The 15,975-nt window shown below is 38.3% G+C and overlaps 1 protein-coding gene across 1 annotated transcript in view; it reads right to left on the bottom strand.

The window, feature by feature from the left end:
• Positions 1 to 1,379: 1,379 nt before the first annotated feature.
• Positions 1,380 to 15,975, bottom strand: part of GALNT9 (polypeptide N-acetylgalactosaminyltransferase 9) — a 142,388-nt gene continuing 127,792 nt past the window's right edge. Inside the window, exons 8-11 of the mRNA XM_082774108.1 lie at positions 12,518 to 12,655; positions 9,739 to 9,834; positions 2,320 to 2,487; positions 1,380 to 1,780 (exon numbers count right to left, since the gene is read on the bottom strand). Of these exons, the coding sequence (XP_082630234.1) occupies positions 1,634 to 1,780; positions 2,320 to 2,487; positions 9,739 to 9,834; positions 12,518 to 12,655 (549 nt within the window). The 3' untranslated portion in view covers positions 1,380 to 1,633. The remainder of the gene's footprint in view (positions 1,781 to 2,319; positions 2,488 to 9,738; positions 9,835 to 12,517; positions 12,656 to 15,975) is intronic.

Genomic DNA, 15,975 nt, shown 5'->3' with positions numbered 1-15,975 from the left:
ATCTTATTCTGTTCAGCATGCCATAGGAATGGCAAAAGCTCTTCAAGAAACAGATCACCCAGATTCATGGTACTGTAGCATCTGCAATTACCTATTTTTCTGCCCCAGTAAAACAAAGCCAAACATTTTTTAAAAGTACTATAAAATATTAAACAATACAAGGTATTATCCCTGTCTCTCCTTCAGTATGACTGAATTTTCTTCAATGAAAAGCTGTTTGCCATGGACCCCCACCCAAAGCCTGCTGACCTTGATGCTGGTCATCAACTTTGATGGCCTTTTGGATAAGGTTTTGCCATTGTCCTGCTACCTGTGCACAGACACTGCATGAACCACTGGAAACGTTATTAAATTTGGGTTCACAAAGGTGCTGTCACCGGGTTGACTACAGTAAAGTATCTATATTTCAGAATAACATTACTTATATATGCTGCCTAGTTCTCTCTTGCTCTAATTTCTTCTCATAGTGCTAGGGTTTTATTTTTCAAATACTGAAAATACTTCGTTGATTTATTCAGGAAATTTGTCTAGATGGTGCTCACAAAGCGTGTTTGCTCACATTTGACATTTTCACAGGATTGATTACAAAATGGAAGCTTCAAGTTGCTAAGTTCCACAGCGGGCACCTAAGTCACCTTATTTTCAGAAGTAATGAGCATCCAGCACTCTCCACCCCCAGCTCCCAGACACTTGCTGGAGCAAGACAAAGTGCACCTGCAGGCACAGCACTGCAGGACGGGAGCCTTGCACTTATACTCGGGGCTTGTGGGCCAACAAAGGCCTCTAGAAATCCGTCAATCTACTAGGACATTTGCTGCCTCAAAAGAGTTAAATATGCAAGTGCTATATTGTGATGCCTTTACAGCCAAGAAATATAAAATGTGGCAATATAATGGAGCATGTGGTTATTTTACTTATTCAACATTTACCTGTGTCTATCGAAGAGGTCTCTAAAATGCTGTTTTAGCAGCTCAAAGGTTGAGAACCACCTGTAAACATATGCAGAACAGTCTCCTTCTAGAAATAGAAACTCCTAAACAATCAACCTTGAAATGTATCATATATTATATTATGTTTTCCAGTGTTATTTACAGGTCTTCTTTTTAGTACAATGAACCAGACATGCTGAAAAGGTAGGATTTTTTTCCATTTCCCTTTTATACGAAGTACAATAAAAAAGGCACATGATTATTCACCATAGGAGTTGTGCACCAGTCAATAACTTAAAGCTAAAAAGCTACCCATTGGAGAACTGTCTTTTTGAGGCAGTATTGGGATCTCTCCTTTCAACTCATAGAAACATCTGTCTAATAATTCTCCTAGGAGAGCTTAAGGAAAACACTTATCCGTGGTTTTCTGCTCTTCCAAAGATTTCCAAATCAACAGAAAACTCTTTTTAAGCTTCCCAGGTCATCTACCGGAGCAAGGAACAGTCAAATAGGGCATGTATGTGTTTGCTTTTATTTATTTTTTCTTATTTTTTTTTTTCCCCCTCCTTTGAATGCCCAACTATGGGGGACTCCCTAGATCCAAGTCCTGTTCAAACTGTTTTGCTTTAAGACAAATGCCTTGCAATATATGGCACACTGAGCAATGGGCAATGGCAGGAGAGGCAGCTTCTCAGCCCCAGCAGTCAATGTCGGCCGTGTTTTATCCAGTTTCTAATCATCCATTTTTGCCCCGAGCACCTTTGCACGACTAATCTGAGCCCAAAATTTGCATCCTTGGACATTTCCACTTCTAGACAACGGCCAGTGTCTCTGCTGATGATTGGACCATTCTGAAGGAAAGAAAAAAATTGTTAGAAGAAGAAATAAAAAAGCAAAACAGAGTCTTGAACAAAAAAAAGTGCTAGGTCTGTAAATTCATAGAAAGCAATATAAAATGCCTGGAAAAATCCTTATATAAAGAAGAACTAAATAATATATCAGAAAATCTCTCAACAGCATAACAAGATCACAAAGGCTGTATGCATGCGTCCCTTGAAGAGTAAAGGACAGGATTAATAAAAAAGGTAAGAGGATATTCCTAGAAAACACAGCCCAAAATGTCTAGAGATAATGTAAGAACATTTCTGAAAAACACATGGTGGGAGGAATGCCTGGAAAGCGTATCGGACTATTTCTAGACGTTGTAAGTGGGGATTTCTAGGAAATAAATCAGAGAATTCCTAGAAAAAGTGTGTGTGGGGAATCTGAGAAAGCATCAGGGCATTCCTAGAACATCCCTTTAAAAACCTCCTTGATTTTCATTCAACATTCTCCAAGCCACTATTTCTCCCCAGCTCCTCTCTGCATGGCTCCCCGAGCTATTCTGTACCTGTGTGAAATCCCAGAACCTCTGTGCTGGCCTCAGGACGTCTTCGCACTTCTTCAGGGTCGGCGTCCTGCCCTTTCCGTCGTCGACAAGGCATTTGGAGTCAGGCAGAAAGGCCGTGGAGCCCAGCGGCCCCAGCTGCAGGACGCCTTCTGAGCTGTAGCGGACCAGCTGGGGAAGAGAAAGGAGGAGAGGCATTCATCCCAGCCCTGTGCCCCGGCCTGGGGACACAGAGCCCGCTGCCACCTCCTGCCCAAGCACAACTGTCCTGCTGCCAGGTGGCTGTCCTGGCACCCATGGGACCTTCCAGGGGAAACTTGTAGTAGGACGCAGTATAGGATGCAGTATTCCCTGCTTTCACACTCATGCTCCCCACCCAATATTTTGGGCAGAAGGGCAATCAAGAAAAAGAAGTAATCAATATGCAGATCATACCCACTCAGCAGGAATTGATGCAGCAAGGACACAATGTCAATTTGCCATGCGGGTTGGTCTTAAGAGCTCTGTTAGAGGCTATTGATAGCAACGGCCCTAATTAGGTTTTGTAAATAAATGTTACTGAAAAAATCCGGTATCCAAAAATACAAGAGGAAAAAAAAATAATGAGGGAAATAAATTTGCTGAAATATCCTTCAGGCCTACATAATAAAGAATCACATTTTGATATTTCAGTTTTGCATGAGCCTTAACTGTTCTGAAATTTGGTGAGGTGGTAAATGCTACTGGCTGGAAATATGCTTCAGGTAACAGCCATTTATTATTTTGGATCATTTATGTATTTTTTAATGAAAAAGTTTTAGCAGGCGCTATTAGTTTAACATGTACAACACAACAAGTGGTGTTAATTTTTACAAAGGGAGTGTAATTGTTATATTTGTTCTATTTTAAGCGATCATTTCACCTGTCTCAAGTCATTCACAGCACCAGAAACACAACATTTCTCCTTGTTTTCCTTATCTGTGGATAACTGCCCCCCTAAGAAGCATTCAGAAGGGCTCTGTTTAGTGCAGACATAGTACAGTAGAATGCCTAGAATGCCCCTCCAATCAGTCTTATCAGTCAGAGGTAGCTACTTCTTGCTTCTGTGTTTAAATCCAGAGTCGTTCCACCAGCATGGTGTTTTGCTCTTCTTACCCTAGAAGTAGTCAAATGCAGCACCCAAAGACTGCAAAACAGAGTCAGCTACATGGCTGGTGTGGTGTGAGGCTTGGTGCTGCAGGGTGAAGATCCAAGCCACTGAAGAAATGTAATTATCGCCCTGGAAATTCACTGTCCATCTTGTCTTACTGCTCTTAAATGGCTGGAATTACTTAACGAGAAGGGGAAGGCAGGTCAAAAATGCCTGCCATTTAACAGACACCACTGACCAGTGCATGAGATATCATTAAGAGTCAATCAAAAACCCTTGGATTAGAATCTAGCTTTCTACACGCATCCTTGTTAACCTCACAAGAACCATGCTGTGAATAATCATGTCTTTCTGGTTGAAAGAAGAGCACTGTCTGCTCAGTCCCAGACCAGCTGCCCTTTGGCACATACCGAGTACGTGTTCATTTCTGCCACCTGCTGCTTGTGTTCAGAGCAGCCCTGGGAGGTGCAGAGTTAGGACAGAGCCTGCATCAGAGAAAGCAGAGGGGTGACTACAGGAGGAATCTTCTTGACATGCACAATGTCATTAGCTGAGGCACTCTCTATACTCTCTAATCCTTCCTTTTTCTTCTCCTTTCTCCATAAGGATACCAGGGACATATAAAAGAAGCTCAAGGAAGCAAAATGATTCAAAATACAAATGGACTGCTGGCTCTGACAAATGGACTTGCTTTTAAGTAAAACCTGCCTGTGTATTTCACGCTTCTAATATCCACTGATTACTCAGCAGAGTTCAAATGAACTGCAGGCACTGCTGAAAATTACACTCGCTAGGAAATGTGTTCATCTTGCCATCTTTATTATACATCTCCAGGTCTAAAAACACCTGCTAGCAACCTCGTTGGCTTTGCCTCATCTAGATAATCAGAACCACCGTTTATAACAGGCTACCTGCTCTGACAGATCGGTTTTCCTTCTCTGGTTTAGAACAAGCAACATTTTATATACAGATATTAAAGTGGTGTGCAACATTCTTTGTCCTTAGAATCTCAGCAGTCAGAACTGGATGTGCTCCACATCACAGTAACCACGCACTTGGGAAAGGCGGTGTTATAAAGAAGCCTGTCAAAGCAGAAACTAGTGTGTCTTCCACTTCTAAGGCCCAAACAGAAACAATAACTCTACTCAACTATCTTCAGTATTGAAAGTGGCAGTTGTGTGACAGCTCAGGAGAATAAAAGATGGCTTTGTGCAGGAAACTGATATCTGTACAATGATAAAACAAACAGACTATCATGGACTTAGTTTTCCTGAATCTGTACTTTCTTCTGAGAGTTCCAACAGTCATAAAAACTTACCGTCATCCTAAAATAAAAGAAAATTCTAAAAAAAAACATGCAAACCACTATCTCATTTCAAACCACATTATGTCGTAAAGTTTTAGTGTGTGTTTCTGCAAAAGCAGACCTGAAATTAAGGTTCAAAATACTAATATATGATTAATAATGCCACCCTCCAAAGACTTGGTATCATCACTTCATAGAGACAATATAAACTGTGCAAATAAGCATTAAAGTAAGTTGCTTATTACTGTAGTCTAGAAAACAGGAAGAGAGTCAATAAAATAGTGAAAATTACACCTGCTGTGTTCAAATTCAATCTCAAGAGCCACTACCATATTGAAAAAGAAATAACAACCTCTGCATTTGCATTAGAACTGTGGGCATGATGCATCATGCCCCATCCATTGCTAGTCAGCCAAGACAAAATGGCAAAGTCCCCTTTATTAAGGGATATCCAATCCCATTAAAAACAAACAAACAAAAACATTCAGTGCAAATCTCGATGAGCTGAAAACCTTAGACTTCCACACATTCCTCTACGTTTCCACACATTGCAAGCTACAGAACAGAAATGCTTTTTTACACCTCACGTGAGGATGGACCTTGGCTTCCTTTTTCTCTTTTACCTCAGAAGAACTGAAGAATCCACAAAGAGGACACTGAAACTAAGTGCTGTGTTAAATACTCCAAGTTCTAATCCTGATTCTATCCCTGTAGGATATTTTTTCTTTCAATTTTCTGAAATCTGAGCAGAATGGAAGAGGTGTCAAAGCTTGTTTACCAAAGCCAGCATATCCGATTAAAAACCAGTAAGCAGTGATGCCTACGGAAGGTGATCCTCCAGGAGCATCAATCTGATAGGTAAATGTCAGCTTGTAATTGAAAGATCTGACTTCAAAGAATCCATCCCTGCTGATTTCCAGTCAAGTGAAAAAAAAGTACAAATCAACAGTTAACTTTGTAGGAAACGCACAGATGGATGCAGTAGATTTCCACATTGAACTTAACCCCTCTCTCTTATTCCTGTTCTCCAAGCAAAAGAAAACCTTTGAACAATCTTTCAGTCCTGCAGGTTAAGGTGAGCTGGAGGATGACACAAATTGAAACAGTGAGCTATATCAGAGTCTGAACCATCCTAAACGTCCAGAGCACTTGTCAGCACAAGACACGCAGATCACAAGGAAAACAGCTACCAAACTCACACGTTTGTTAAGGAATGTCATCCACTGCTCCCTGTAAGTGAAGAAATTTCCTTCTCATCCACCCTGCTGTAAGCGATCAGACGTGCTCTCCAGCCTGCAACTCTGGGAAACTGCAGCCCTACCGACTAACGTGTTAAATACCGGCCCTCAGGCGACAGCTTAAGTGAGGCCTTTCATGTCCTTTTATTCCATCTGTTTGTGTAGCTGTGAGCTCCGGGAAGCCGAACATGGAGATCTCCCTTCTTTCTGCTTGATCTCAGCGCCGGGGGAGTTCTTGCTCCCAGGGCTGCCATGCCTCCGCTTTCTCTGGGTGTGAGAGGGAGGAGAGGAGGGTGGAGAAAGAGGCCGCTCACCAGCCCTTCTGTCCCCAGATGCCATTTTGTTAAGTTCTCTTCTTTCACCTACCGTATAATCAGCTCTACATCACAGTGTTCAAGACAGACTCTGAGGCGGTGAATACTTCCACCGAGGCTGTATAATTGCTCTCAGATGGTTCAAAACCCTGTGTGTACGCTATAACCAGCGCAAGAAGTTTCCAGAACAACAGATTCCAACTTTGGGGTTTGCTCTTTTTTTCATTTCTTTAAGCTGTTTTTAAAATAAAAGGGTATTGTACAGAGCTATAGACCCAATGGCTATTACAGATGATTGTATATCCAAGCCACGTGCAGAAACAAGGTGTTTCAAGACTCCCAATATACTCCTTTTTTTTTTTTTTTTTAATGAATATTTTCCTGGCTATGGATAGTGTTTCCCATTGCCCTCCCAGCAGCATTTGCAAATCCGTTTTTTTCCCTGAAAGGGATTTGACTCAAATTTCAGATCCCATGAATAAATATAAAAATGACACTACTTCTCTGTAAAGTGAGTTTTGAAATAAGCTTAGATGGATGAAAAAACTTGTTTGGATATTCCTAACCGTTGGTTTATACCATTTTAACATGAATCAAATTCAAGAAGCTAAATTGATATAAACTCAGGCTAAGCACATTCAAGGATATCCATAAAGGAGTTATCCCAGTCAGAGTAAAGTAATTTAAAAGCTGATTTCAGTTGAAAAGATGTGATTTATGGTGGTAAAAACATGATCTTGGGAATACACATAGGGAAGGGCATTTTGTTCATGGAGCAGTGACTGGAATGGTTTTCTTTTTTCAGTAGTATTGCATGACAACACCATTCAGAGGTGTGCAGTATTCAAGGAAAATGGAAGGGTAAGAAGCAGAAGAAAAGAGCATCATAACACAGAATGAACAGTAATCTTATGCCTAACCCAGCTTTTTCTATACACCTGACTGACTTCTGTTGGTTTCAGTGGAAACATGGGCATACTAAAATCCATGCTTATTTGCTTGTCAGAATTGAAGAGTATTAAAAACAAGACTGTATGTGAATAGTGGGCAGTTTTCAAACCACTAGAATACACCAAGCACTTCTCTAGGCACGTAAAACTAACGTAAATCTCAACGCAGCAAGGGTCTCTTATGCCCTATACTTGTTATGAAAAATGTCAGAAACTGAAAGTTAAATATAACAGACAACTATGCTCACACAGGCTGATTACGAGAGGGGCTTAAAAATGTTTATTTAATAAAAAGTTCGCTGTCAACACCTTTCATGCTATATGCTTGAATATCCTTGATTAGGGTTTGTGCAGCTGTGGTTTTCCTACTGAATTAATTTTGTAAATTCTGGTGAGATGATAGAACTTTTCCAGCTGTGTAATCATTAATTAACTTGGCTGCATCTGAGTGACTCCAACCTATACCTGTCTGTGAAATACTCAACTGTTTTATCTAACATCAACTTTGCCTTCTGCCTGGTGTTTCTTACTGAGTGAAAACATTTTTTTATTATTTTTTTTTAATTTTATTAAAAAAAAAAAGGAAATTGAAAGTGCTGCAGGATGATTTGGTAGAATAACTTCTTGCCTTTCTCATACTTTTATAATTCTTACATGCAGGGATTGCTTTGAAGGATTTGGGAATAATGACTTTCTATGCTTTTATAAGACGCAAGTACAGGAGGGCTGTAGCTCATGGCTGCAATTTCAAGTCTAAAAACAGCATTCAGGCTCTTTTGGGAATTTCAAATTGACAGGATACTGGAGACCAATAGCAGAAGTGAGCCAGAAGAGATTTAATTGGTCAATAGCCAACTTCAAAATTTTGGAGAACACTCTTCAAAATACACATACCTTGTGTATTGTTATTTAAACCTGAGGAGAGCTTCCTAGTGTCTACTCTAGGGGTCCCAAATTCCAAAGGCATCATTTACTAGGCAATGTAATTGCTTCTTACTGAAAGAAAAATAATCCGTTCCTTAAGCTTTTCCTGAAGCCAGCTGGAAAGGGATGAAAGAAATTGGCCAATGCTAGATGTTCTCTGAGAGGTGAGCTACTTTAGGCCCCCAGATTTTAAGAATGAGTCAGAAGAAGCTGAACACATCATACCTCCTTTCAAATAAATTTACAGTACCTTGTATGCCCTCATCTACTTTCTTCTTCTGTAAGTCAAAACATACGCTATAAAACAGGAGCCATGGAGGCAAACTAGCAGGTTAAGCACTTAAGCTGCAAAATGAATTAGTCAGAATAATCCATTTCATTATTCCTCTCAATGCTAGCATGATAAGAGATGATTAGATGTTGCAAAGGGACTTTTGAGAAAGACTTAAATTTGCAGCCTTCTGGTCAGAATTAGAATGGAGCAAGAGAGTGAACTCTCTGAGTGCTTTGACATCTCTAACTAGAGTCTTCTTGGAAAACTCATTTACATCTAATTAAGCAACACAATTTTGTTACCTTACTCATAGGCTGTTCCTTCTGTCTTTGCTATGAAAGCATCAGGCAAGTGTCCCATAATGATTCTGCTAAGGGTGGACATTTTGTCAGTAGGAATTACTGTCTAACCACTTTGCTCTAATGAGGTTTGACTCTTCACCAGCTTGCAATTAAGGACAATAGGCAATATTTATATTTCACAACTCCTGTTATGCCTCCATAGTGATGTGTGAGCCAGGACTCCAAACCAATACACGTATGGGTGAACTTCAGATAATTGTTAAATCTGTGATAAGGTCAGAGTTTATTTACGCATGAGAACGTTCAATAATGTAGTTTTGATTCCAAATGAAACCAAAATTACATTTCAGAAGAAGCTCAAATCCTAGAACTAAATAATATCCCACTAGTATTGAAAAAAAAATAAAAACAATAAAAAGAACATCACTATAAAGAATGGAAAGAAGAGATGTCATTTTGCAATCACCAGACATCTGTAAGAAAATAATACACAGAGGGACGGACAAAAAAGAAAGTGTTCCATTTCAGAGAAGTATTGACTTAAAAACATATTCTCAATTCGCTTCAAAGTTGATGTTAAATATGTGATTAACTTTCTGCCTAGTCAGGGAAACACATCAGAGTATTGCTAAAGCACTTCTGACAGGAGCCTACAACAAGTGAATCAACCAACAATAAATATAAAAAGGTACTATTCCTAGAATAAGTCAGGTCATAATCAGAAGAGGAGCTTGCTCAGACTGTCTGAATTTGTTATTTGTCAGTGGATCTCCTCATTACTAAAAAAAATTATGATTCTTCTGTTTTCTTTATTAGCATCTTTAATGTATAGATTCCCACGTTGAACTACCTGGGAAACGGAACCCAAAAAGACTACAATAAGGCCAAATATTTTTTCTTTGCAACACAGAGGTATACTGCCAAACTGAAAATTTCTTGAAGTTTCTTGAGGTATCCCATTAATTACAGAATTTTAATTATTTACCTGAGAGGACATTCCATGGCATGGATAAAGGATTGCTTTGTCATCCTCTTCAGCTCCCTGATCTAAGCAGTAGCCACTAGCTTTGCTGTTACGTACCTATAACCAAATCAGAAGGAAAACAGTTGTATTAGATGTTATTCTGTAAGATGCAAGTCCAATCTAGCCATCACTTAGTTGCAGTACAACTACTGACACAAATAACAGATAAAACCATTCTCATTTTCTCTGAGAAACATGTTCTTATTCTTCATGTATGTCAGGACTCCAATAATACAGTTGCTCCAAGAAAAGACAGCTTATTTGGTTGACCTGCTGTCTTTATAAAATTATTAACTTGGGTCAGTTTTATTTTCATCAATCATTTAAGGGTCAAAACCCCATTAAATTCACACTAAGAAACCCAGGCCAAATTTTGCTCCAAATTACCCTAGTATAGAAATAAATTTTGATGCTCTGTGCTGGAAACGTGACTTCACCAAACAGTATTAGAACTAACCTGCCGATGTGTTGGCTTTTGCAAACTTTTACTTGCTTGTATTTTGTATATAAAAATAAAAAAAAATGAAACAATTTTATTTGAATTGAGACTATAGTACCTTGCCACGTACAGAAATGACATACATTATTGTGAAAGGATACAGCAAGGATAAGCAGCACTGGAGTGCTTTCAGTGTATTTACAGATTGGGTTCAGCGAACCAACCAAGTCAAAAATTCATGCATCTTCCCAGACAAGCAGACAAGTCTATAAAACTGTGTTGGAGTTCTCATGAAATTACAAACCTTTCTTCCTCTTCAGGCTAGAAGTATTACACACATTTTGGACACAAAAATTTTACAGGTTTCTTAAACAAGAAATTATTTAGATGCACATTTTGGAACAGTCAACAGGTCAGTTTTAGTTTAGACTGTGAGCAATTTGTCTGGCCACTGTAATAACACAGAAATAGTTGCTTCATGAAGTGTCAGAAAAAATCAGTAAATAATCCTTTATATTATAGTGTATGAACATAGCAGGCGATCTGATGGGATAAGGGGGTTCACTAGCAGTTAAATTTCAGTAAGTTTATTTTATGACTCAGGTAGTATAGAGGCTAAAGAACATGAAGACAGCTTTATGACAGCTTTAAAAATGTGAATTGAGTCACTAGGAAATATATTTTTACTATTGTTTCATTCTGTTTCATGTCTACTCGATACATCTATTTTCCTTAAGCTCTTTAAAATTCAGAAACCTTTTCCTCTGGAAAAATAGCCATAAGAGAAAACATTTAATAGCTTCATCTTTAGGATGAAGCATCCTTTTTTTTTTTTTTTTTTTTTTTTTTTTTTTTTTTTTTCCCATTATGGCCATGTAAGACAGGAAGGGAACTATGCCAATTTATACTAGCTAAAAAGCTTGTATGGCTCCATTTTATTATACATTCTAATGAATACATACCTGCATCGCTGAACTTCCTGTTGGACTCAATAACTTTGTTATGCAACCACTCAACAGAAACAAACTTCTTTTTAGAGCCCAGCTTTCTAACCGTCTGGTATAATTGACACAACATTGGCAGTACTGCCGATGTGCTTCTCAGTTAACAGCATTTTCAGAACTGACAGTTACTAATAGCCCCTGTTGAATTTACTAAATGTCTTTCCTTGGTTACTGCCAGGGATAGTTATATTAGGATGCAATAAAACTTGCACTTTATATCAATATCTGAAGTGCCTGACTTATTTTTATATGAAGTCAATCAACTGGAACAGAAAGGAGGAATGTCCATTTAGTTGTCTTGTGTTAAAATTTATTGCATTTGGATTTAATTGTAGTTCAAGCAGACAATTAAAACAGAATCTTAAAAACATTACGCAACAGGAGCGGTCCTAAAACTTTGCCCCATTTAACAGATGTAACCTATAGCACTTTTACCCTACAGGCATATGACAGACTTAAAAAATAATACAGAAGGCAAATCTGACTGCTTTAAAGATTTGGATCAAGCATACATGACATTTTTGATTGGTTAACAGAAGAGAAAGAAATGATCCAGAAAGCTGAGATGAACCAAAACATCTACACATTTCCAACACATTTGGATTCCACATTTTATTAGGGTTAACTAACCTGTCCATTCAGCTATCTCAGAGTAGGTGTTCTAGGGTCTTACTCATTACTGATGCACAGGTGGAAATGAAAATCCAGATTCTGAGCACAAAGCAGAATTTTTTTTCTCTGACTCCTTTTTATGATAAAGATGTGCCAGATGGTAGCCTCAACTTCATCTGAACAGGAACATTTTTTTTATTTTTTTTTATCGCTAACAAGGAGGATTTGCAGAAATGAATTAACGAAGTGAATATAATCGTTCAAATAAGTTTGGCAAAACCTGAAATGGGTTTCTTTACTAAAAATAATTCAGTAAATTTAACAGTTCTTATCAGCAGCAATTATTTCAGCTCTCTTGACTGATGATGTTTTGTTCATGTCTGTGGCATCCTATTTGGGAAAATATGACCTCAAATTCATGTTCTCAGAGCTGCTCTATTTTAAAATGAAAGCCAAGGTGGTTGCACATTATTGTTAGTGAGAATGATTTCATCTGATACATCCCAATGGGAGGGACAATGCTTCTCAAAGCCACACTTCCCAGCGTTGATTAAAAGTAGGTGAGAGCATTTGTGTTGCTACTACCATGCTGACTTGAAATTGCTCTGTACATCCTGATACCCACCACTAAGATGAAAGGATTTCTGTAATGCAGCCATGATGTATTTTCAAAGACATACAGTACCTCTCCATAAGTGACTGTATTATTATAAACCCTCATTTCAGGATAAACGTTCTCCAAGTACCACTTAAAACTCCGGCACTGCAGTCTCTGTCGTAGAGCTATTCTTTCAGAAACATCTCCAAAATCAACTCCTGGGTTCTACAAAGTGGAAAGAGAATAAAGAAATGTCACCACATTGACTTTACAGTTGTTTTCTTTATCGAAACCAAATTGGAGTTCAATTGTATACCAAGCTGCATTTCCCTCTGTACTTGCTCTTTTGTAAGTAGCAGCTCATCAAACAGCTGCTGCTGAGAGTAGACAATAAATATTAATGAAAGTCAGTGGAAAAAGGATAACAAACAAGCAAAAAAAAAAAAAGTCCAAAACAAAACATAAATCTAACTAAAAAACCAGTATGAATGTTGTGAAAATACAACAATTCTAAGTGTTTGCAATCAAACCTGTACTCCTTTGCTTCCAGATTCATCAGGATTTTAGCTCTAATTCTGATCTAAGAGACAGCAGCTTGATCATCGTTTACTCTAGTAACAGTCCTGGCTATTCACTAATGTAAATGAGAACAAAACAGACCTGTTAAAACTTTGAGGCAGAGTTGCTCAAAAAGTCATTAAGCTCCATTAAGCATTTGCATAGACCAACATTCAATTTTTATAGGAACTGGTGCTCGTTTGCAGACTTAAGCTATAAAATGCAGTTAAACTCAAAACCTTTGCAATTCTATTTCAGAATTTAATTCATGTTTGAATAAAAAGTTCCAGGAAAAACATAGGCTGAAAGAATCAAATCAATACGATCAAAACCAGCCATTTCAGAAAGGCCAGGTCAGTTACCGTCTAGATGTAAGCCAGCATAAATTATCATAGTTCAACTTCCAGACAAGAACTTACCTCTTCTAATTTGTTTTTCCAGCATTATAAGAATCAAATGGACTGAAACTGGGGATCTATCTTAAGTGCCTCATACAGAAATCTTTCTGGAGGAAATGTGTGTTTTACAAATTATGTCTAATGCAGGGTTACAAGACAGCAGGAAATCTTAGCTTGGGGTTTATTAGAATCCCCAACAGATGCCTTGTTTTCAGGAGAGAATACAAGTGTAATACTGAACAGGTTTTTCCATTTGCCACATAAAGAGATTGCTGTGCTCACTGCTGCTTGCTGATGCGTACTTTGTCATGAGCTCTCTACGTAGCATCCATTCAAATGAATGTTAATTTACATTCTACTTTGGGCTACACGGAAGGACAGCAATTCTCAGAAGCACTCAGTACAAGAAATCATTCAATATAAGATTTCTTTATAATAAAAATTACCAAGGAATAGATCATAAGTAGGGGTGTACAAAACTACAGGTAAACTACAGGAAAGCTATGCTGCCTGTTGATGAAGAGGGGGTATGGGAACACAACTTTTCTGATATGTCCAATGATCATCCGCAAATCAGGATACACATTATGCACAGATCCTCAGTAACTTAGAAGGGAGCCAAATGTGGAAAAGATGGTGTGAGTTATGAAATGGTTAATTTGGATGGGTTTTGGTATGCTGCAACACATGTATTTTACTCGTCTCCCTTCATCCCTATTCCACAATGAAGGAATACAACACCTTTTTTACTGGGCTATTTCTACAAATCACAAGAGCAGCAAATTGAGCAGCTATGAAAATGCTGTGCTTACTTCTGTACTAGCTGAAGTCATCAAGTCTGGGTTACTGTGTGATGGTTCAGAAATGAGATGCCCACAGGATTTAGTATGCAGGGACATTCTTTTTAGCCAGGCAGAAAGGTTTTTAGTTCTCTTATAGAAGGTTTTTCTTATGGCTTAGACCAGTAAAATACTTGAATCATCGAGATTGAATACTACAGTAGAATAACTATGAACAGTAACGTGCTAGCTTCCTTTTCCTGAGAGCTAATGGGGTTATTTTTATGTTGTACATTTTATCAATCAGTTTATTTTATGGAAAGTAAATTTTAATGTTCAATATTTCTGCTGATTTTATGCCATTTCATGTAGATGTGCCTATTTTTTTTAAAGCACTGTTGTATAGCGCAGTGCATAAAACTGCATCAATAAGAAATCTCAGAGAGATTAAAGGAAATCATGTTTTGGTGTAAATGCTTATTTAAATGTCTTTTCTATTCTCAGAATTTGTTTGCAGAAAGCATCAAGTAAACATATTTACCAAGATTACTTCTTTTTCATCTTCCTGTTAGAAAGTTACCATTTGTTCAAATGGATGCAGACACGGCCAAAATGTCCCTAAAAGCTTAAATGAACACTTCTTTGTCTTCCTTCTACTATCCTGGAAGTCTTGTGTGGGAAAGAAGTTAGGCAGTATTGCCTTGTTAAGGGAAAATAATTCTCTGCAATTACCTGTCATGCCGGAAGTAGCAACCAAAACACACCTTCAGAGATCTAACTTTCACCACAATATCTAACATATTCAGGCATCACGTACAGAAAAAGAGAAAAATTGCTCCTTTAGATATATATATGTTTTTAAAAACACAACAGAAATTAATAAAAATTGGATTTGATATATTACCTAGGTATCAGAGCACAAGTAGGTATTTAGGACAAAACTAAATCTGGTGAAGTCTTTGCCAAGACTCCCACCACTTTGTTGGACTCTGGGTGGTAACTGTGAATGTTCACAAAGACACAGCTGGACTGGCATACTTTCCTGCTCAGGTAGGAGCATTGCCTGCTTCCATTTACTTCAAATCACAGAATCACAGAATTTTCTAGGTTGGAAGAGACCTCAAGGTCATCGAGTCCAACCTCCAACCTAACGCTAACAGCCCTCCACTAAACCATATCCCTAAGCTCTACATCTAAACGTCTTTTGAAGACTTCCAGGGATGGTGACTCCACCACTTCCCTGGGCAGCCTGTTCCAGTGCCAAACCAATCATCTTTGGCCAAATCCCTCATATAAGGGTTAACTTTTTAGTTAAGTTATCACTAGTCACAGAACAGAGTACGCTTCCCTTCAGCTGCTCTCCCTATGCCCCTCCACATGAATAATTTGGATACAAATACCACTGAAGGATACAACAGCAATCAGCTTCCACCTGACTGTGATATAACATGTATCTCTTCTCTTGAAGAATTATGCTCAGTGGAGATGCAGCATGTGATATACTTACAGAATCAAGTAATAAATTGAACCTACAGTTTATATAATATTTAGATTACATAGATTACTAGAGGTCCCCACACACAATCTAGAATTCATACACACAGCAAGAAGCAGGATGCATCCACATTGCCACTCTCAGCCAGTAGACAATAAAGCTAGTTAACATGTGATTCTTTTATCACATACTTTGTTTTTTATGCTGGTGAGGTTCACTGAGCCTCATGATGAATCATGATATTTATTTATGGACAATTCTCCAGTCCTCACCACTGTAGCATATGAACACCTCCAAGTTTAATGGCATCCTAAA

The sequence above is a fragment of the Aythya marila genome (genome assembly GCF_965140915.1).
Source record: "Aythya marila genome assembly, chromosome: 17".
NCBI classification, from domain to species: domain Eukaryota; kingdom Metazoa; phylum Chordata; class Aves; order Anseriformes; family Anatidae; genus Aythya; species Aythya marila.
This window is presented reverse-complemented; position numbering and strand designations above follow the sequence as displayed.